The sequence below is a fragment of the Oncorhynchus mykiss genome, chromosome 13 (genome assembly GCF_013265735.2).
Source record: "Oncorhynchus mykiss isolate Arlee chromosome 13, USDA_OmykA_1.1, whole genome shotgun sequence".
In the NCBI taxonomy this organism is placed as follows: Eukaryota; Metazoa; Chordata; class Actinopteri; order Salmoniformes; family Salmonidae; genus Oncorhynchus; species Oncorhynchus mykiss.
This window is the reverse complement of record NC_048577.1, coordinates 16,416,407-16,439,672: the sequence shown is the minus strand read 5'-3', so window position 1 is coordinate 16,439,672 and position 23,266 is coordinate 16,416,407. Positions and strand designations below refer to the sequence as shown.

General features: G+C 44.3%; 1 protein-coding gene across 3 annotated transcripts in view; it reads right to left on the bottom strand.

The window, feature by feature from the left end:
* The window catches only part of LOC110485783 (SH3 and PX domain-containing protein 2A), a 119,612-nt gene that overhangs the window by 39,450 nt on the left and 56,896 nt on the right, over nt 1-23,266 (bottom strand). For 2 of the 3 annotated variants that reach the window (XM_036940435.1, XM_036940433.1), the window contains exons 6-8: nt 16,671-16,699; nt 6,526-6,570; nt 1,737-1,865 (exon numbers count right to left, since the gene is read on the bottom strand). In XM_036940435.1, coding sequence (XP_036796330.1) covers nt 1,737-1,865; nt 6,526-6,570; nt 16,671-16,699 — 203 coding nt within the window. The remainder of the gene's footprint in view (nt 1-1,736; nt 1,866-6,525; nt 6,571-16,670; nt 16,700-23,266) is intronic. The other variant, XM_036940434.1, reaches the window with a different exon arrangement.

Genomic DNA, 23,266 nt, shown 5'->3' with positions numbered 1-23,266 from the left:
AGCTCTGGGAATCGACGCCTCATCAAGTCACATATCTCTCAAAAACATAACTCAAGGCAGCTTAAAGGCTGACCGTGCGAAACCTCACAAAAAGAGACTGAGAAGAGAGACATCTTAGTCATTTAGCGGACAATCTTCGCTAAGGGGACTTTGGACGATCAGTTCATTTGACTAAGATGGGTAAAAAAACAACCACATCTCACACTCATTGCGGTACTGCACGTCCCAGCGTTCACATTGTCAGATGACATTAGGTTTCCCCATTCGCCATGTATGACCTTGAATACATTGAATTCTCACAGAAGAAGATCAGCATTGCAAAAACATCTACACCTCTCTTCCCACACGGAGTCTGGCGGAACTGCCGCTTTGGCTGGCGAGGACAACTGTCTCACTGTACCGACAATGAATGGGATGAGAAATACAGCAAAAAGCTGTTCAAACAGCCTGATGTCAAAAACACATGGGGCTGAAAGAGTGGGGGGGGTCAACCGTTGCAGGATAGTGGGTTGCTGGGTCGATTGTAAAACTAAAGAAAAAAGGGAGATTCATTAGCTTGCATAACGACTCAAAGATGTGTTAACGACGCTGTGAGAAAACACCACACGCGCACACACACACACACACACACACACACACACACACACACACACACACACACACACATACACACACACACACACACACACACACACACACACACATACACACACACACACACACACACACACGCACCAATATTTGAAAGGAAGATGTCTGTGGATGTATTACTGCCAAAGGGTTTTCTGCTGATGGTAGAATGTTAGGCCGTTGTGGTTGTTAATCTTGAGTTGTGCAAGCTGTCAATGACTTGTTACCATGGCAAGTTGGAATCCAGCTCTCGTGTTGCTAAATCGAGTTTGGATCGATGAAAACAAAACATAAGGGCAACATACTCACATTGACTTTTCCCTCAACTGATTTTATTCAGGGTTTAACACATAGCAAACTGTTACTGATTCAACAACTCGAGTGCCATGTCCTTGGTTTTTGATAACATTGTGAAGTACAATGAAATAGGAGGCAAACATAAGGATGACAATAGTACACACAGACAGTTATCCCAGTGCTCCCAAATAACAAGTGAGAAATAAAGCTGGTGAGGCAGAATTGATCTCTCTGCCTATGTCTCCCTGCCTCTTTCTCCTCTCAAAACTCTGCTCGCTGCCCTTTCCAAGATGGTCCTCGTAACACATCTGACTCTCCACTAAAATAAAGTGGACTATTAATTATAAGTCCACATTCCTGCTGCACAAGGCAACAGATTGGCCTGCAGCCAAACGCTGCCACACGCACAAACACACACATACACTTTCAAACAAACCCAAGCACGCAAGCACAGACAAACACACACCTACTCACAACACACACACACACCGGACTGCTGGCCAAACCAGGTGGAGCCAAGCCCCAGTTAGAAGACAGAGAGAATGCTTAAGGGAGCGACAGAGGTAGAGAGGGAGGAGGGGGAGAAAAGGGGGATTCTTGAGGACAAAGAGGGGCAGAGGGAAGGAAACAGAACATGGAGTGACACCATGAGAGGAAAGAAGGAACAAGGTGCTGACTGTGCATAAGTTGGTGTGTGTGTGTGTGTGTGTGTGTGTGTGTGTGTGTGTGTGTGTGTGTGTGTGTGAGTGAGAGAGAAAGATAAGTCAAATACAACACATAGCAGCACATACAGTAAACACACTACTCACCGCTCTCGCTCTTCTCGATCACGTCCACCGTCTCCCCAGCCTGCAGGCTGATCTCAGAGTTCTCCTGCCTCTCGTAGTTGGCCACCACCACGTACTGCTCCAGCACCATAGGGTCCGAGCTGTCAATGCCTGCACGGTAGGACGGGAAAAAACACGCCGTCAGCCAGCTCCCAGTCCCCACCATGGCACCCCTACCCCGTGGTGGGCGCAAGCGCCCGCCGCCACCGCGCGCCCGGTAACGGTATGCCGCCATAGGCCGAATTCGCGCCGTTGCTCCTCCCCAGCCAATCAGAACGCTCGCTCAGGATATTATCGCTGCATTTTATTCCCAAACGTCTGGCCATATAGTGGAACCTTCCCCCGGCCCACACCAACGGACCAGGAAGCATTTGAAAGAAGTCAAAATGAAAAAGGAGGGATGAAATAAAGAGAGAGAAAAACGTGTTCTCCGTTACGGGACCTCCATAATCGAAACAAATGTCCGAAGGAAAGAGAGACGAAGGGAAGAGAGGATCAAAGAAAGAGAAAGGGAGGAGAGGACAGGGAGAGCTGCTGAACGGTTGGAGTTGGAGACAGACTCCAGTCGGGACTAGAAGAATAGAAAAAGTTTTCCTCTGGAAAATCAGTAGTGTGGCTTGTTCTCTCTCTCTCCCCTCCTCTCTCTCTCCCCTCCTCTCTCTCTCTCTGTTTGGGAGCCTGCTGTTGGACGAGGAGCAGGGGGCTGTACCACGCCAATCAAGGCAGTCAGGCCTACAGGGCCTTAAATAGAAACATATGAGTGGGACAGGGGGGAGAGAGAGAGAGAGAGAGAGAGAGAGAGAGAGAGAGAGAGAGAGGGGGGGGGGGGGGGGGGGGGGAGAACACAAGAGTGCGGCATAACCCAAGTTGAAACGCTTTCTTCTTGTGTTTCACATAAACATAGGCCCAGCATCTGTCTCTTTCTCCTTTTTTCCCCTCTCTCTTCTTCTCATTCTAGCTCCCAATGATAAACTCTTGAGTGCCAGCAATGACTTCATTTACAAAGTTCACGTGGTGTGTGTTTGATTTAAGTCACAAGCACTGTTTGTTGACGTTTTTCTACACATTGGTACGATCGTACCAACGCTTTGGGATTTTTCATCAAAATTGTAACTCATTTCCTGCCCTCTAAAAGGCTCTACTTGATTTCTCTTCGTCCTTACTCATAAATACAATGATGTCTTATCTAACCTGAGTTTGAGCAGTTTGAATATACATTCTATGTATTCCTAAATTGATATCACAGCACTCCAGTAAAGTTAATCACCCTCCACCACTAACTCTTGGTGTAGGATTCAGTAGACAAGGACGCGGTCCGTTGCCCAGTAAATAGCAACATGTGTGTCCCTTTATGACATGTCTGTTGTTTATGTCTCTTTTCCAGGAGCATTTGCAAACATCACGAGGAAAAAAAACAAAACACTGGCAGCCATCTTTGTTTCTCTCGGCACCTAGCTAGGTCCAAGGACCTCCACTTTCTGTGCGAACGAATGTGGAAACCAAACATTGGACACACACACACACACATGGACATGCATTCTGCGAGTTCTTGTGGACATTTGACTTGTGAGCAGACATAAAGGTAGTGAAGCAAGAGAAATGGTCAAAACAGAAGAACATGCAGGAGGCAGATGGTCCTAAAACGCACTACTGTGTGTGTGTGCGTGTGTGTGTGTGTGTGTGTGTGTTACTGTTGTGTGAAAGGGTCTGGGTAACAGTCATAATATTGCTGCACTACACCTAGTGGCTACTGCATGTAGATCTCTATTCTATTCTATTCCATTTGATTTATTTTCTATTCTACTCTAGTCCAATAATTATCTAAAAGAAAAATCATTACAAATATGAGTGCATAACAAGTACTGTGAGTGGGGAAATTAAGACAGTGGCCCCGTCAGAATAATTCTACACACACCCAATAGCTGTGTCCATATGAATATGATTATGCTGTATGATTGTTGCCAGCTATTGTATCGTTCTATCATTCCGCCTGTGTATTTGCTATAGCCTGGTCATAGATCTGTCCGTGCTGTCTTGTCAAATCCTATTGTCATTGCCATGCCACACCATAGACCGAGTCGGCTATACAGCACAAACAGATCTGGGAGCAAGCCTCTAATTTCAAACTAAGACCTTGGCTAAAGGCTAATATGGCCCTTGGTCAAAAGTAGTGCACTAAATAGGGAACAGGGTGCAATTTGGGACTCAGACACTATCTGTGCTATAAGCCGACTAAAATGATTGGGATTTAATAATTTAATCATTTAAAGACAGGTTATTTCCCAATCCTTTGACACAAGATGTCTGTCAAACATGTATCATTTAGAACATGGTGAAATTCAATTTCTACGGTCAAATAAACAACAGCTAACAAACCTAAGTATTATAAAATGAGCTTTGCAACATCCCAACGCTACGACGTCACAAGGAAGAGAGAAGGGATTAAGAAATGTAGAGTTTTAAACTCAAGACGCTTCATTGGAACATAACACAGTTAAGTATCCCCACATGGGCCTATATAAACAAAGAGGCTAGCCAACAACACAAGGTAACGCTATTAGTCTTCACTCCTCATGGAAGATTCCCCTGTCTGCGACTGCTTAATATGGTCAAATAAAGACAAAGGCTGAGTCTCAAATCTTTCTGATGGGCCTTATATTTCCTATCTCCTATTCCCTTAACCCCTCCATCTACTCATGTTGTTTGAGAACGGAAACTACTTTCCTTTCTCTTAACCCTTATGACAGCATAATATTACTCTGATTCCCTACAGTGAGTTCACTATTACTATATAGCCAACCCCTATGTGGGCTCGGGTCAAAGGTAGTGCACTATATAGGGCATAGGGTGTCATTTGAGATATGGCCAAAGCACATGCAGGCAAATTAACACATGTAAGGCGATACAGGGTGAAAATGGGGTCAAACTTAGTTATAAAATGACACCGGATCAACCCTCCACATGCTGCATGCGGTCTCTATGGATACGGTCGACTGTTGTGTGTACAACCAGGAAACATCATGAATCATAACAGTTGCTTATATGTTGGTGTCAATCTCATAATAGCTCGGGCCATGGCCGGGTCATTTTTTTCTTCAAAACTCACATTGACACTTCGAAAGTGGTAATACAAGGAAACAACGTTTTTTTCTCTCTCTAAATGTTGCAGCAATTACGCCTAAGTTGACTGGGAGAACATTTGGGAAATGCTCCCCAGATGCTGGGGGATTCAGGCCCTTTCTATTCCCGTTAAAAGCTTGATGTGATGTGTTTATTTCTGGAGAAAAACACATTCATCGCTGAGATGTTTATTTGCAGAGCTGCAAATTCTATCACAAATTCTATGTTCTCTCTCTCTCTCTCTCTCGCTCTCTCTCTATCTCTGTCTCCTCTCTCTCTGTCTCCTCTCTCTCTCTGTCTCCTCTCAATTCAATTCAATTCAATTCAAGGGGCTTTATTGGCATGGGAAACGTGTTAACATTGCCAAAGCAAGTGAGGTAGATAATATACAAAAGTGAAATAAACAATAAAAATTAACAGTAAACATTACACATACAGAAGTTTTAAAACAATAAAGACATTACAAATGTCATGTACAGTGTTGTAACAATGTACAAATGGTTAAAGCACACAAGGGGAAATAAATAAGCATAAATATGGGTTGTATTTACAATGGTGTTTGTTCTTCACTGGTTGCCATTTTCTCGTGGCAACAGGTCACAAATCTTGCTGCTGTGATGGCACACTGTGGAATTTCACCCAGTAGATATGGGAGTTTATCAAAATTGGATTTGTTTTCGAATTCTTTGTGGATCTGTGTAATCTGAGGGAAATATGTATCTCTAATATGGTCATACATTGGGCAGGAGATTAGGAAGTGCATCTCAGTTTCCACCTCATTTTGTGGGCAGTGAGCACATCAGTGAGCCTGTCTTCTCTTGAGAGCCATGTCTGCCTACGGCGGCCTTTCTCAATAGCAAGGCTATGCTCACTGAGTCTGTACATAGTCAAAGCTTTCCTTAAGTTTGGGTCAGTCACAGTGGTCAGGTATTCTGCTACTGTGTACTCTCTGTTTAAGGCCTCTCTCTCTCTCTGTCTCTCATTGTCATTGATTGACCATCATGATCTTAGATCTACATGGTGAACTCAAGCGTAAAGAACCAGACTGACTCCTGGTTTCAACTGTACTGTGTAACACACTGTGGCCAGGCAGCAACAGTTTGGCAAGGTGCCTAAGGCTCTGTGTTTAAAGTGCATTGAATGTTTGACAGCCATCCAGTCAGGCAGGTCCATAGGGATGCAGAGATTAAAGCCAGTAAAGTACGACAGAACGTGAACGGTTGATCTTGAGCAGATGGGTAAGAAAATAAACAGAAACCAGTGACAGTCAGTGAATGCATGCGAAGCAAAAGAAGTGAAACCCCCCCCCCCCCCCCCCCCCCCCAAAAAAAAATGGACAAACATGGAAAAGCCATTGAGCATGTGGTTATAGAAAGCAGAGCCACCACAACACACACACCAGCATTGCGACATACACACAGGCACAAGCGTATGCACCCCACCCACGCAACACAGGAGGCTGCTGAAGGGAGGACAGCTCTTAATAATGTCTGGGAACGGAGCAAATGGAAGGGCATCGAACACATGGAAACCATGTGTTTGATGTGTTTGATACCATTCCACTGATTCCGCTCACAGCATTACCACGAGCCCCGTTCTCCCCAATCAAGCTACCACCAACCTCCTGTGACACGCACACAAGTAGGACTACCTGAGGCCTCTTTCCTTGGACTGTCGGTAAAGCCGTACATCCACACTGTAGGCCCGAGGAAGAGGAGAAGAAAGGGAGGAAGAGAGGAAAAGGGGATGTTATTCAGTCCATGGTGCTCAGCACACAAACATCTCATCAACATCATATTGTTCCTGTTATTCCCTCCTGATCACAAACAACAGGAACTGAACAGTCTCTACAGCGCAAACCAAATATAATATCTTTGCAATGGTAGAGAGCACTGATTCACATCAAAACACAGTGTTTTGCAGAAAGCACATCAATCCATGTTCGTGTGGTTGTAATTCACTGCATAAGACCATCACAGAAGACTGTTATTGCAGACATGTCTGCTGTCTTTCTTCAGCAACACATATTGTAGCAATTGAGAGTGTAACAGTAGAATTGAAATAGCCTCGCATGATCCTGGGCCGACACATATTTTCGTGGCACACCCCTCCCTCCATCCCGCTCTCTCCCTCAATCCCGTCCTGGATTGTCAGGGGGGAGGGGGGGGCTCCCCTCTACAAACACAGCTCAGACATCCCCATCTCGTCAGGAAATTAAATGTCACACATCAGCAGGGTGTGTGTGTCAGTGTGTGTGTGTGTGTGTGTCCATTATATCAAAATCTGTGAAAACTGGGTATTAGAAAAAAGGTAGAGGAGGGGGACAAGGCAAGGGTATCTGTCGTCATCAATGAGGTTTTACATTTTCAAATTTCCTGTCCAAACTATCCTTCTCTTCTCGGAAGCGCTGTCTGAAATCATCCTTCACCTGGGCACACAGACAAAACTAGAGCTGTCTGGGCCGGCCATAAACCCCAACCATAACCAATATGAAGGGTTGGGAAACAACGACAGCATGGAACCAGCGTCCTGCAGAGAACAAGGAAAATGTCCCAACCGAATGCATAGTAGGATATCATTATCTTGAAAATATTGTGGGACATTCTCCCTGAAATCATTTCAGGAGGGAATTCATTCGAGCCAGAACACCACAGGAGGTCCCTCTTTCCCACCCTGTGAACCTCGACCCCTACCACACCTCCACCCCATTCCCTCACACTCCCTTGCTGTGAGGGAAAATTCACATCCATTTCAGTTTTCAAATGATATAATAAAGGTCAGAGCCTCTCTCTCGCTGTTTCTCTCTCTCTTTCTCTCCAGAGTCGCACGGAGCTGAGGAGATTGATGCTGGTCCCCCGAGGGAGGCTTGTAGAGTGGCCGGGTCAGCCGGCTCAACCCCAGTTAACATACACCCTCCAAACTAAACCCGGCTAGCGAGAGATGAGACGTTTCTTTCAGCGCAGCACTCAACATATGATTGATATTAACTGGAGAGTGGAGAGACCGCTGCTGCATGCACACACAGAAAGACACACACACACACACACACAAACACACACACACACACACACACACACACACACACACTGACTGCTTAATTCCTTTCAGGGTTCTCTGATGATGGCCCACTAACCCGAGCAGACTCCAGTCACTGTGTTTTCTTTTTCCCTCCTGCTGGTATGGTGTGGGTCATTTACCTCATTCCACCAACCCCACAACGTCCACATTACCCAGCAATTAAGGGACTTGTGGCGGTGACAAATTGCATTTTCTAAGGTCAATCATTTCCAGGTTTTGTTTGGAACGACTTATTAGCCATCTGTCCCGTAATTTTATCGATTTAGTAGATTATGTTTGGAAAAGCTAGTTGCTGTCTGGCTCTCTCTATCTCTCTCCCCGCTCCTTCTCTCTCTCTCTCTCTCTCCCCCCTCCTTCTCTCTGTCTCTCTCTCCCCGCTCCTTCTCTCTCTCTCTCTCTCCCCCCTCCTTCTCTCTGTCTCTCTCTCTCCGCTCCTCTCTCTCTCTCCCCGCTCCTTCTCTCTGTCTCTCTCTCTCTCTCTCCGCTCCTTCTCTCTGTCTCTCTCTCTCTCCCCCCTCCTTCTCTCTGTCTCTCTCTCTCCCCGCTCCTTCTCTCTGTCTCTCTCTCTCTCCCCGCTCCTTCTCTCTGTCTCTCTCTCTCTCTGTCTCTCTCTCTCTCCCCGCTCCTTCTCTCTGTCTCTCTCTCTGTCTCTCTCTCTCTCCGCGCTCCTTCTCTCTGTCTCTCTCTCCCCGCTCCTTCTCTCTCTCTCTCTCTCTCTCCCCGCTCCTTCTCTCTGTCTCTCTCTCTCTCCCTGCTCCTTCTCTCTGTCTCTCTCTCTCACCGCTCCTTCTCTCTGTCTCTCTCTCTCTCCACTCCCTCCTTCTCTCTGTCTCTCTCTCTCTCCACTCCCTCCTTCTCTCTGTCTCTCTCTCTCCACTCCCTCCTTCTCTGTCTCTCTCTCTCTCCACGCTCCTTCTCTCTGTCTCTCTCTCTCTCCACTCCCTCCTTCTCTCTGTCTCTCTCTCTCTCCACTCCCTCCTTCTCTCTGTCTCTCTCTCTCCACTCCCTCCTTCTCTCTGTCTCTCTCTCTCCACTCCCTCCTTCTCTCTGTCTCTCTCTCTCCACTCCCTCCTTCTCTCTGTCTCTCTCTCTCCACTCCCTCCTTCTCTCTGTCTCTCTCTCCCCCACCTCTCTGTCTCTTTCTGTCTTTCATCGATCCCCCCATAATCACTCATCCCCCCACCTACAATCACTCTATAGGTGGGGGGGGGGGGGGGGGTTCAAGCAGAGAAGAGAAATTGTGAAATATGTTTTGACTGAAGGTTTTCAAGCAGAGAAGAGAAATTGTGAAATATGTTTTGACTGAAAGACATTGAGACAGCTTGTCTGGTCGATGTTCAGTTGTATTTATTATGGATCCCCCATTAGCTGCTGCAAAGGCAGCAGCTACTCTTCCCGGGGTCCAGCAAAGTTAAGACAGATAGATCATTTTAAAAACATTACAATACATTTCACAACAGATGTCACAACACATTAAGTGTTGGAATCTGTCTGGTGGATTTTGTTGCCAAACTAACAAGTCCCATTTCCAAGATGTCTTCATAACATAAAAGCATGTGAGTCAAAGCAAAGAGAGACTCCAGCATGCTGGGCCTAGTGACGGTACCTCACAGAGCTTGCTGTCAGCACACATCAGGATGTGTCCGGAAAGAAGTGACAACCACTTGTCAACCAATGCCAAGGCTAGAAAAACAGCTAGAAACAACCAATATTGAGACGACAGCAGTTAGCATTGAAGACACAGTATCCAACAGTGAGACAACCATTCACAATGACAAACGAGGATCACAGACAAGACAAACATTGCCAACGACAAGACCACAGCTAGAAACAACAAATTACTACGAACCATTATTGAGTCGACACCCAAATGTGAACCAACCACTCACATTGATCACAATGACAATCCCAAACCGAGAGTGATGCTAACCATTAGCAATGACAAACACTGGCGGTGCCGATGACAAAATACTGGCGTGGAACGGCCATGAGCGGTGACAAAATAGTCGCGAACTCACCCAGCTGGGAGTCACAGAGTGTGGGTGGACAGAGTGAGGGGTGAGGCCAAATAGCGCAAGCTACATCTGTTTCGGAGTCTGGTCTGTTTTCTCTCTCTCTCTCTCTCTCTCTCTCTCTCTCTCTCTCTCTCTCTTCACCCTCTTTCTATTTAGACTGGGACTGTGTTTGGTTCTCTCTCTCCATTTCTCACTCTCTCACCATCCACCCCCTCGCCATCCCTCCCTCTCTCTCTCTCCTTCTGTTTTGAGTCACGTCACTCAGTCACAGTGGGATCTGGCTGCTAAAACATTTATCTTTCTCATTTCTCTTTGGGAGAGACCTCGGCCGACACGAGAGCTAGGCAAACGCAGCTACACACTCTCCAAGCCAACCACTACAATAGAGAGCAAATATCTCTTAGTGTTGGGCATTGTTGGACTGTCTGTATTGATACTGCAGTGGCTTATGACTGCACTCACTGCAGCCAATGTTGGGTGAAAGAGCTATGAGTTTTCATACTTTTTTTTGTTGTTGTTGTACTTTTTAACCCCCTTTTCCGTGAAATCCAATTGGTAGTTACAGTGTTGTCCCATCGCCGCAACTCCCGTACGGACTCGGGAGAGGCAAAGTTCGAGAGCCGTGAGTCCTACTAAAAACACAACCCTACCAAGCCGCACTGCTTCTTGACACACCGCCCGGTTAACCCGGAAGCCAGCCGCACCAACGTGTTCGAAGGAAACACTGCACAACTGGCAACCGAAGTCAGCGTACATGCGCCGTGCTCGCCACAAGGAATTGCTCGAGGGCGATGGGACAAGGACATCCCGACCGGCCAAAACCTCCCCTAACTGGGATGACACTGGGCCAGTTGTGCACCCTGGGATCAAACCCAGGTCTGTAGTGATGCCTAATAGCAAAGGATGTAACATTGACATTTAAAGAGCTCGCTGCCTGATGAGGTTCAATGCAGAGAATGACAAGGTCCTAGCGAGGCAGGAAGAATGACTACATTTGCTGTTTCTTGGGAGGATGAGCTGTCATTACCATGTGGCGTTGTCTTCTTCCTTGTGTTACGCCCCAAAAAAGAATCACCACCCCTCTTACCATTCCTCACAAAACACACACAGGCTCGCACACACCAACCACACACACATATACACACACGCATACACACACATATGCACAATCGAACGCCCACACTCCTCCTCTCCCCAGCCCGGCAGGCCCCACGTCAACCCTATTAGGCATTTCGACGTCACACTGGAATCTTATGCGCCATGCCACGTAAACACTAGACCAGAGCCTGAACTCAGACTGACATTCTCTTTCAACCCGTGGCCTCCACATTCACTCTGGCTTGCGTCCCAAATGGCACCCTATTCTCTGTAGTGTACTACTTTTGAGTCCTGCTTAAAAGCAGTGCACTATAAAGGGAAGAGGATGCAGTTTGGGAAGCAGACCTCTGTTCACTGCATCTGGCCTTCACATGCAAGGCAGAAACACTTTAGGACTGATGGGGAGGGAAGGAGGGGACCCCCTCCCATCAACTTCTGACCTTCATCTTCCTCACAGCCTTTATTACCTCGGTGGTCTTCATCTGGACAGGAGGTTTCCATTTTTTATATGAGGATTATTCCACCACTATGCACTGTAGATTAAGCTGATGAGTGAAGAAAGTAAACGTGAAATTGGTTTAAAAAAAAGGGACGAATGTTGTGTAAAAGCTGAATGAAACATCCAAAGTTAATAGAAGAATCAGTATTAACTTGGAAAAGGTCATGTGATCAGTTAGTGGTGTTGCCTATGTGCTGTAACTAACTCCATGCAATTTTGTGGCATTGCAGACATGTAGCCATGCAGACCATACTGTATACAGAGTCTATGGGAAGGCTAACACTATGCCATCTCTAGACTTATCCTGCAGCTAAAACCCAAATGAAAAGCACCACAAACTACAGTAGTGTGCTACCATAACCCTGTCCCTCGTGTTAACTACTTACTTAACGACTGGTTCTAACATACAGATAAGAGAGTCACTCCCTCCTATGGCGATTCCTGCGGAGGAACGAATGACGGGGAACCTATATGCTGTGTTTTTATGTCGAGGGTTTCGAGTTCACATCCTGGGTCGGAAAGATATGGCGAGGCTATCTTTCATTTGCAAAGAGATACCATTATTGGTCGATTTCCATTAGACATGTAGCAGCACCAGCCTATCATGGGATTCCTGAAGCCCCATTCTCCCTTCAGACATAATGGGCAGGCTAGGACTTTTCCTGCCCACTTGACCTGACCAGAAATAAAAATTACCCTGAGGCTATAACTAGGTTCCAGAATTTTCCCTTGTCAGGTCATGACACACACATACACACACACACAAACACACAGACACACACACACACACACACACATGTATCCGTGTTACTGTCATGTTTGATGTTTCTGTATGGATGCCAGGAAGAATAGCTGCTGCTTCGGCAAAAGCTAATGGGGATCTGAATAAACCAATAAGTTAAGTAAAAACTAAGGCTATTACGCAACAACCTGTCAGATGGGTGATCTAGGTCCTCGCTGTCCATATGTAATCGCATTCAGTATGATCTAAAAGGCTAAACTGATCCTAGATCAGCACTCAGGAAGTGGATGAGGAAAAGGCACCCAATGTCTTATATCTCATTTAAAGCAGTCAGTTTCCAAGGAAATGAAATGAGGGTTCTTGGTAAAGAAGAAAAAAGGATTTAATCGAATAGGTGTGATCTCATCCGGGGCATTGGAGAACCTGATGGTTTAAGGAAGTTTTTTGGGTTCGTGTTCTATGCTCCAAACAACTTGTCGGTTACATTTAGCAAATGATGATTGACTTTGATTAACTGCAATTAGTCATTCTGATTAAACTCAATGTTTTTGAAGCATGTTGGAACTGATTTTAAAAACAGATTGAAAACAAAGTAAGACCAAAGTTAGAAGGAAAACTAGTTAAAGGTAAAATATTACAGTATAATATTACTACAAAGCACCCTGATATCACCATGCAATATAACAAACAATCTGAAAATCACATTGGCTTGTAGATATGGGCAGTCAGCCACTACTAAACTATCAAAAAGTTGCCTTTTAGGCTTCAGAAAGAACGGAAATGTCATTGATCATTAACCACAAAGCATTTCCTGCTCTTTTCTATTTAAAAATTCATGCAAAAGTCTGACTTTTGCTTCTCCCTTCACTCTCCCAACCTATGTGTGTGGGAACGAGAGATATTAAAAGGGATAGTTCACCTAAATTACCAAATCTACTTATTGGTCTTATTGGTCTTACCCTGAAAGCAGTCCATGGACAAGAACAGAGGGCAATCCATGCTTTTGTTTTGTTTATTTAGCCACTGTCACCAACCGCTTACTTAGCTAGCTAGCATTTCCTAAACCCATAGAAGTCCAATACTAGCATGGTTTCAGCCGAACTATCCCCTTAAGAAGCACATATTGGTTGAGCTATCCCTTTAAGAAGCACATATTGGTTGAGCTATCCCTTTAAGATGTACATATTGGTTGAGCTATCCCTTTAAGAAGCACATATTGGTTGAGCTATCCCTTTAAGATGCACATATTGGTTGAGCTATCCCTTTAAGAAGCACATATTCGTTGAGCTATCCCTTTAAGATGCACATATTGGTTGAGCTATCCCTTTAGATGCACATATTGGCTGAGCTATCCCTTTAAGATGCACATATTGGTTGAGCTATCCCTTGAGATGCACATATTGGTTGAGCTATCCCTTGAGATGCACATATTGGTTGAGCTATCCCTTTAAGATGCACATATTGTCACGTTCTGACCTTAGTTCCTTTATGTCTTTGTGTTAGTTTGGTCAGGGCGTGAGTTGGGGTGGGTAGTCTATGTTCTTTTTTCTATGTAGTATTTATGTGTTTGGCCTGGTATGGTTCTCAATCAGAGGCAGGTGTTGTTTGTTGTCTCTGATTGAGAATCATACTTAGGTAGCCTGTTTTCCCCATTTTGGTTGTGGGTGTTTAATCTTCTGTTTAGTATTTTCTGCACCTTACAGGACTGTTTCGTTTTTTTCGTTTATTCACGTTGTTGTTTTGTATTTCAGTGTTCAGTTAATAAAATCATGAACACGTACCATGCTGCGCTTTGGTCCACACCTTCTTCCATCTACGAAAACTGTTACACATATTGGTTGAGCTATCCCTTTAAGATAAAACATAGCACGGATAAGATGGCGCTGATAGACACGATCACCCTGTTTCTAGCTCCTCGCTAACTTCGCAATAAGAATTTCGCTACACCAGTGATAACATCTTATAAATAAGAGGAAGTCATTGGTTCGACCACACACATACACCCATCCAGCCAAGTCCTGCCAGGTCTTTGACCATGGGGATTGGCAAGACAGCACAAACAGATCTGGAACCAGGCTAACCTACCCACTTTCCAATACAGTAGTGATACAGTATACACAACGGTGTCTCCCTCTAGGATCTTCCCCAGCATCCTTCACACGCTACATTACTTTCATGTACAGTTGAAGTCGGAAGTCATTAGTACTTGTTTTTCAACCACTCCACAAATTTCTTGTTAATAACAAACTATAGTTTGGGCAAGTCGGTTAGGACATCTACTTTGTTCAATTGTTTACAGACAGATTATTTCACTTATAATTCACTGTATCACAATTCCAGTGGGTCAGAAGTTTACATACACTAAGTTGACTGTGCCTTTAAACAGCTTGGAAAATTCCAGAAAATGATGTCATGGCTTTAGAAGCTTCTGATAGGCTAATTGGCATAATTTGAGTCAATTAGAGCTGTACCTGTGTATGTATTTCAAGGCCTACCTTCAAACTCAGTGCCTCTTTGCTTAACCTCATGGGAAAATCAAAGGAAAATCAGCCAAGACCTCCACAAGTCTGGTTCATCCTTGGGAGCAATTTCCAAATGCCTGAAGGTACCACGTTCGCCTGTACAAACAATAGTACACAAGTATAAACACCATGGGACCACGCAGCCGTCATACCGCTCAGGAAGGAGACGCATTCTGTCTCCTAGAGATGAACGTACTTTGGTGCGAAAAGTGCAAATCAATCCCAGAACAACAGCAAAGAACCTTGTGAAGATTCTGGAGAAAACAGGTACAAAAGTATCTATATCCACAGTAAAACGAGTCCTATATCGACATAACCTGAAAGGCTGCTCAACAAAGAAGAAGCCACTGCTCCAAAACCGCCATAAAAAGCCAGACTACGGTTTGCAACTGCACATGGGGACAAAGATCGTACTTTTTGGAGAAATGTCATCTGGTCTGATGAAACAAAAATAGAACTGTTGGGCCATAATGACCATCATTATGTTTGGAGGAAAAAGGGGGAGGCTTGCAAGCCGAAGAACACCATCCCAACCGTGAAGCACGGGGTTGGCAGCATCATGTTGTGGGGGTGCTTTTCTGCAGGAGGGACTGGTGCACAAAATAGATGGCATCATGAAACACGACCCAACCAAGCCGCACTGCTTCTTGACACAATGCCCATCCAACCCACTGCACACCTGGCGACCTGGTCAGCGTGCACTGTTCCCGGCCCGCCACAGGAGTCGCTAGTGCGCGATGAGACAAGGTTATCCCTGCCGGCCAAACCCTCCCTAACCCAGACGACGCTGGGCCAATTGTGCGCCGCCCCATGGGCCTCCCGGTCGCGGCCGGCTGTGACAGAGCCTGGACTCGAACCCAGAATCTCTGGTGGCACAGCTAGCACTGAGATGCAGTGCCTTAGACCACTCTACCCGAAACATTTGACCCAAGTTAAAACTATTTAAAGGAAATGCTACCAAATACTAATTGAGTGTATGTAAACTGAAAATAAATAATTCTCTCAACTATTATTCTGACATTTCACATACTTCAAATAAAGTGGTGATCCTAACTGACCTAAGACAGGGAATTTTTACTAGGATTAAATGTCAGGAATTGTGAAAAACTGAGTTTAAATGTATTTGGCAAAGGTGTATGTAAACTTCCGACTTCAACTGTATATGTCATATAAAGCTATCTCTATTCCTTAAACCAAAGCCCACAGCCAATAAATATTTTTACAGCTTTGACCATGGTTGTGCCCTAAATGGCTCCCTATTCCCTTTATAGTGCACTATGTTTGACCATAGGGCTCTGGACAAAAGTAATGCACTATATAGGGAATAAGATGACATTTAGGATGCAATCTGTCTCTCCCCACAACAGAAAATAATTCATCCTGGCAGACAGAACAGGAACATCAACGGCTATCCTTGCAGAGACATCCCCAGGAGTTTCAATACTTTATCGACCCCACCCAAGGCTCAAGGCAAGACGAGGCTATACAAAGGGTTTGTTCAGTTGGAACGCATCCCAAAAACACTGGTCAAACAGTCTGTCACTGTTCTGTTCCGTTCCGTTAGCCGACAAGTAAACAAAACCCACATCGACAGATAGACATGAAAGTGACAGTTAAGGGGAAAGATAGATCACGCTGTGTGACAAGTACCGTTCACCAGAATGACAGATCATTCAGTGCTACTGGACGAGAAGAAGGGGGGTAAAGTTTCCCTCCATCTACTTAAGTCAATCAATTACCCTGTAGAGGATAGTCTGCTGACAGAATTACAATGGCTTACAACATACATACTGTAGAAAACATGAAGACACTTTAAATCAATAGGGCGGTGGAAAGACTTACCTGATTTGCGCTTGGATGATCCATAGTCCCTAAAAAAGAAGCAACAACAGAGGGACATGATGAGAGTCAAGTGAAGGACAGCAGCACAGAGGAGACACGCATAGGGTGCCTGTCATTCCTTGACCTCATTAACATACACACACACGTACACACACACACAGCTCAGAGACGGAGAGAGGCGTGTGTGTGTGTCTGAGAGGAGTGAGTGAGCGATTATGAGAGTATGTATGAGAGAGAGAGAGAGAGAGAGAGAGAGAGAGAGAGAGAGAGAGAGAGAGAGAGAGAGAGAGAGGAATGAGTAGGGCCAACTGACAACCTGATCATGTGACGATTGAAACGGCACCACCATCCTCACTCCCTCCTCCTCTTCAACTCCCCTTTCCTCATTTCCTTCATCAGAGAGAAAGAGAGGGAGGATCTGTTTGTCTTCTTAATGGATTATAATTGGTTTACGTTGCTAGCTAAACTACGGCTAAATTAAGGACATGCGGACTGCGGAGTGGAACTAGCCCTGCTGAATGGGTGTGTGTGGTGTTGTGGTGTGCTGTGCTATGCTATACTGTGACTGCTGGTGGCGAAAGAGAGAGAGAGAGTGTGTGTGTGTGTGTGTGTGTGTGTGTGTGTGTGTGTGTTAACTGCAGAGGGCAGAATGATGCTTGGAACAGCTTGGTGTTTCATCAGGATGACGATGCAGTTAGTGGTCTTTTTAATGAGGTTAAGGAATTTATTCTCCTAGGCTGTCGCTGTGAGTAGACACACACACACACACTTCACCCGAGACCAGATGACCAATCCAAGGTCTGTAACCGTCTCTCTCTACCTCCCTAGTGGCATGAAGGCCTGATAGCCCTTTAAGAGTCAATGCCCTGCCTCAATTAGCCTCTTTTTAGCTCTCTACAGAGGATCATGAATAATGCCCTTATATTGTTCTAATGGCCAGCCAAGTCAGGTCAGAATACTGTCCATTGTGACCAGACGGACTCTAGCTCCTACCCTGGTGTCATCAGTGGTCAGCCGCTCTGGGCAGATGACCCTCCAGCTAAAGAGAAACAACTGAAGCTATTGTATTCAGCTGACAGTGAGACTATAGTTTGAGCTGGGATTTTAATGGAAATAATTTGTGGAAGGAGAATTCTTGCACCAGCTAGCAGGATATTTGCTTTTTCTGTCCTTGGTCTTGCCTGCTGCAGTGTTGGCAATGCTGCCAATATCCTCTTCTTTATGGGTGATAGAGATTTCCAGAATTTTCAACATTTCATGTTCACTTTCTTAGGATCCACTGCTAAGCTTCTATAGACATCCAGATATATATGTCCATATAGATATATCCACATAGAACAACACCAATTCTATATATTTCTATAATTTTACACAATAGAATTATATGATTCTATATTCTGTAATTCTATGATTATTTGGTACATATTTCTATAAAAATCTCACAATTCAACTCCAGTCACAAACGTCTGTTTTGTATTGAACACTACTTAACACTACTCTACACTAGTGTACTGTCAGTGCAGTACCTATAACCCCATAACAAAGGCCCACCTGGCTATGCCAGTCCCCAGTGTTGGAGAGTTAACAGGAGATGAGGTCTCACTTACAGATTTACATCACAATGTGACCTGAGCTAGGGGTAGTGGGCTACCAGGGCCTTTAAAACTACACAGACACAGAGGGATGGCTCACAGGTTGACAGTCAAAACCTAAATAGTGGAGGGGGAGGAGAGGAGAGGAGAGGAGAGTAGAGTAGAGTAGAGTAGAGTAGAGTAGAGTAGAGTAGAGTAGAGTAGAGTAGAGTAGAGTAGAGGAGAGGAGAGGAGAGGAGAGGAGAGGAGAGGAGAGGAGAGGAGAGGAGAGGAGAGGAGAGGAGAGGAGAGGAGAGGAGAGGAGAGGAACATCAGGGACATATTTTCAAGTCAAATATATTTTTAAGCACTTAAAACACTAAAATACTAACTCGATCAATACTTAACTTGTACAGATAGTACAAGTAAACTGCCTTCCATGTTTCACGCTGTGTAGTAAGGAAAGGGCTTGTTTGGTCGAAAACCGCAGCAGGCTGAAAAGTACTTAATTGTACTCCTCTACCCTGGAGACTGTTAAACAATGCCTGCAGATCTAGATTTACAGGACAAACCTGTCCTAAACATCTTATAAAGAAGTCCAAATCAAGAAAAGTCAACTGCGTAAGCAATTTTTTGTCCAACTGTAAATGTTGTGCATCAACCACAACCGGCAACTTCAGCTTTGGAATTTCTGTCTAGTTCTTTCTATTAGCAATAGTGTGCATCGTCATCGTGTTGAGTGAGATAGATGGATCCATGGAAATAGAATGACTATTATATGGACGGATCAACAATGACAGACTTACAGTAGCTAACTAATAACCCTTCATACTTGAGAACAAGACCAGTCTCCTGGTTAAATCGATACGGTGTGTGTTTCGATTCAGTTATTTACTACATCCTGGTAAACAGGGTTGTACAGTATTCATTAGAGTACAACGTGTACAGTTTTGCAATGGGAAACGAACAAGCCTTTGTTAATAGTCCAGTTATAATCGCTCCCTCTTTCAGTCTGTTGTCCTCCATTTGGTTCCTAATGAATAGGACCCTGATAAAGGTCATACCAAAAATGCTTTGAGGTGTATTATCATCAGAGGCGCAACTTTCACTGGGGACGGGGGTGGACATGTGACTTTTATTCGGATACATCCATAACAAGAAGCTAATGAGTCGCGATTTCACCTGGCATAGAAACTGTGCTCACTCGTTACAACACTGCTGTTCAGAGGAGCTAGCCAACAACACAGCTACGGTAACACAATCACTTCAAACTTAAGATGGAAAGACAGCAAATTAGCTGCGTTTGTTTTTTTTACCTTTTTTCAATTGATATTTTTTTGTATAAATCCATAAAAATGATGCCAGCTGATTCATGAGTTTGACTGGCTGAGAAACGCTGCCTGCCAGTCTGTCTCGTCCTGACTCCCAACACGTTCATTACTATGGGACAGCAGGAGATCGAATTTGACTATAGAAACCATGTTGCAAATGTTGGAGAGACAGACAGCAAGGTTTATACAAATCTCTGCTGTTGAAAACGAATTGTAAGTCTAAAATAAATGTGAGATAAAGTCTAGATGCTTTTTTTTAGTGGAGATCAAGTTTATAAAGTGCCTGGTTGGGTTGATGATACAGTGGATTGCACAGTCAGATGGAACAGAGTAAAGAAGCATTTTAACGTCATAGATTTAGCCAGTGGTAACTTGTGGAATAGACACGGTAAAGAGCTTTTAACCAATCAGCACTCAGAATTAGACCCACCCATTGTATATATTATCCCCCCCCCAACTTCTAAAACCAAAGTTGTGCCCCTGATTATCATCATATGATGGTCCTGAGTTTAGCTAAGCATTCAGGAATTGCATTAACCCTCAACAGAGTGGGCTACATACATCTACTCAACAAACTGTTAAGTATGTGTAAACATTGACATAAATTATCCCATTAACCTAGCATTAGCCTACAGTAGCAGCTAACCACTTGCTAGAGTTAAATACAAGTAAACATTGACCTAAATTAGCCCATTAGCAGAGTTAGCCTAGCCACTAAGCTAATAGCTAGGTCACATCCAGGTTAGACTTGTGGTCAATGGGACTAGGGATGGATATTTTTGGCAGTTTTGAGTCCCCGGTTTTTGGGAGGCATCTGAAAGACATTAGGGGGGGGCACTCTGGCTAGTGACCAGTTTACTCGAGGCTGAAATAATACTCGGGGGTGAGGCGGTGAGTTCTGGCCGATAGCTCTCTTCCTATGTATCGTAACAAGATAAATATTTTAAGGACAGAGGGAAAGAGGAAAGGGAAAAGGAGGGGGGGAAATATGTATGTATATGTAAGTATAATGTAGAATATTTCAAGAGGGTGTGTGTGTGGTTTCTGAGGGCTAGTGTTTCCCCTTTACAGGCAGTGGGAATCAAAATGCTGTCTCCATTTCAAAATAAGTATTTGTTCTTTCTGTACAACCATGCTAAATTTAGAAGACTGATCACACATGGCAGCAGACGTTAAAGGTCAATGACCTTCATATGTCTAGGAAGTCCTGTCACTCAAAAATTCAAGGGCAAAAAGTGAAATCCGACTGATTACAGTAAGAATGTGTGTGTGTGACAAACTGGTCTGTCCGTAGGCCTACACACGTACACAAAGATGAGCATGAGCTCAATTACTGAAAGCACATTTAGGAAGCCGTGAGGCCAGTTAAACGGTTGTCATCTGAGACATTCTCATCAATGATAAGATTACATAAACTCTACAGTGGAAAGTCTACACATCAGAGTAATCGGATTCACATGGAATTGTTGTTCAATTTAAATGTTTGAATTATTCGTGATGGGATGAAATGTGATTTTAGCTTCTAAAATGTGAGAATTGGGTTTTCATAAGGTTAGGGCTCTGCTCAATCAGTGGCCCGCCCCTGTGAAGAGTCGTGGGTTATAAAACTTTTCAGACACACCCTTCTCGCTCCACTATATAAAGCCTTGACGAAAATGTAACCTCCTGTTTCCCGAGGATGTGAGGACGACGGTCCGGTGTCAGAATAGTTCAGATAATACCTACAGAACGAAGCCAACATCAGTGTGAGCTTTGGTTGCGAATGGTATGAACTTTGAACTCTTATTCACTACAGAAGTGATACCTCCTAGCCGTTGAGTTAGCAACAGCAGCTGCAAACGAGGGTTAGGAAGGAACAGACAGAGTATCCCGTCTATCACATAACGACATTACTACAACGTATCCAATTGACCACTAAAGACATTCTTCAAAGGACAAAGGACTCGGTTTGGCAACACGGTTCCATCTACCACCAACCTACTGAAGCGCAGCTCAGAGTAAATATTTATTGCCTTTTCCTTTTCCAAATGGGCAGTAATTTAGAATGCATAAGAAACTGTATTTACGATAGCACAGCTTTTTTCCTTTGTTACTCAGTCTTCCCACTCCTTCACTCAAACCTTTTCTTTTGTGTAACAAGCTGTCATATCTGTTCCACCCGCTAGGGACGTTTTCCTTTATGACGTAATTTGTAATCAAGTTATGATTAATTATGTGTATGTGTAATTCTGTGTGATTAGTTAGGTATTTAGTAAATAAATAATTAAACCCAATTTTGTATTGCTGATTCAACTTGTTAGCCAGGGTTCGTGAAGATAACCAAGAATTTACAACTTTCAGATGAGACTGAATTAAGGTGACGATTAATATTGACTGCTATTGATGTAAAATATTACTAGGTCTTTAAGAGTTTATTTGGAAGATAACAGCTCTATAAATATTATTTTGTGGTGCCCCGACTCTCTAGTTAATTACATTTACATGATTAGCTCAATCAGGTTATTTTATAGAATAGCATGTCATATCACTTAATCCGGCATAGCCAAAGACACGACAGTATGTTAGTCAAGCCATTCCTGAACCGCTTTTATGTTCTGTACCAGCCGGTCCCAAATCACTCCCTAACCCGCCAATGTTTTCAGATCTCAAAGGTCTGGATATAAGCAGTGTAGTGGGGGGTCTTCCACCATATTGCTTCTACCTTACAGATCTACAGACATTGAAGGGAAAAAAGGAGGTGTAAGGAGCTATTATCCAAACCTGTGGAGACACTATCCAAACCAGGCAATCTGTTTCTTCTTGACAGTGTATGAACTGGAACAGATTGAGAGATAAAGGCTGAGGGGGTCTTTAGCTACAGTAATAACATGATGGTTGTGCACTAATTACACCCAATGGCGGTTTGAATGTGAATGTGCACTTCTCCAAATGAATCTGTCCCTCCTTCCTCTCACTCTCTCCCCCCTCCCTCTCTCTTGCCTTCTCAATTCAATTCAAATGGCTTTATTGGCATGGGAAACATATGTCTACATTGCCAAAGCAAGTTAAATTAATCATAAACAAAAGTGAAATGAACAATCAAAAATGAACAGTAAACATTACACTCACAAAAGTATCAAAGGAATGTCTATGTACAATGTTAGTCTCTCTCTCTCTCTCTCTCTCTCTCTCTCTCTCTCTCCCTCCCTAAGTAAACGCAATCTGAACCTCTGCCCCCTTAGCCTAACCTGAACCCTAAATCCCTGAGGAGTACCATATCACCACCACTCAACTCCCCCCTCCCGCCCCCTTAATTATTGGGCCAAGGCTCAAGCTCCTTCTGCCCACTAGCAACCCTCCCCTAAAATGGTACAGAGAATCAATTACCCACCACAAACACACACAATTACCCCCCCCCCCCCCCCCCCTAACACACACCCCATCCCTAATTAGCCCCAAAAAAAGCCCAGTCTGTTGATTGGAGACTTACACCATCACTAGGGATGATCTGAGTGGGCATTCTATGTTGTGTGTCTAGTTTGTCTGTTTCTGTGTTTGGGCCTGATATGGTTCTCAATCAGAGGCAGGTGTTAGTCATTGTCTCTTATTGGGAACCATATTTAGGTAGCCTGTTTGGTGTTGGGTTTGGTGGGTGATTGTTCCTGTCTCTGTGTTTGCACCAGATAGGGCTGTTTTGGTTTTTCACATTTTTTGG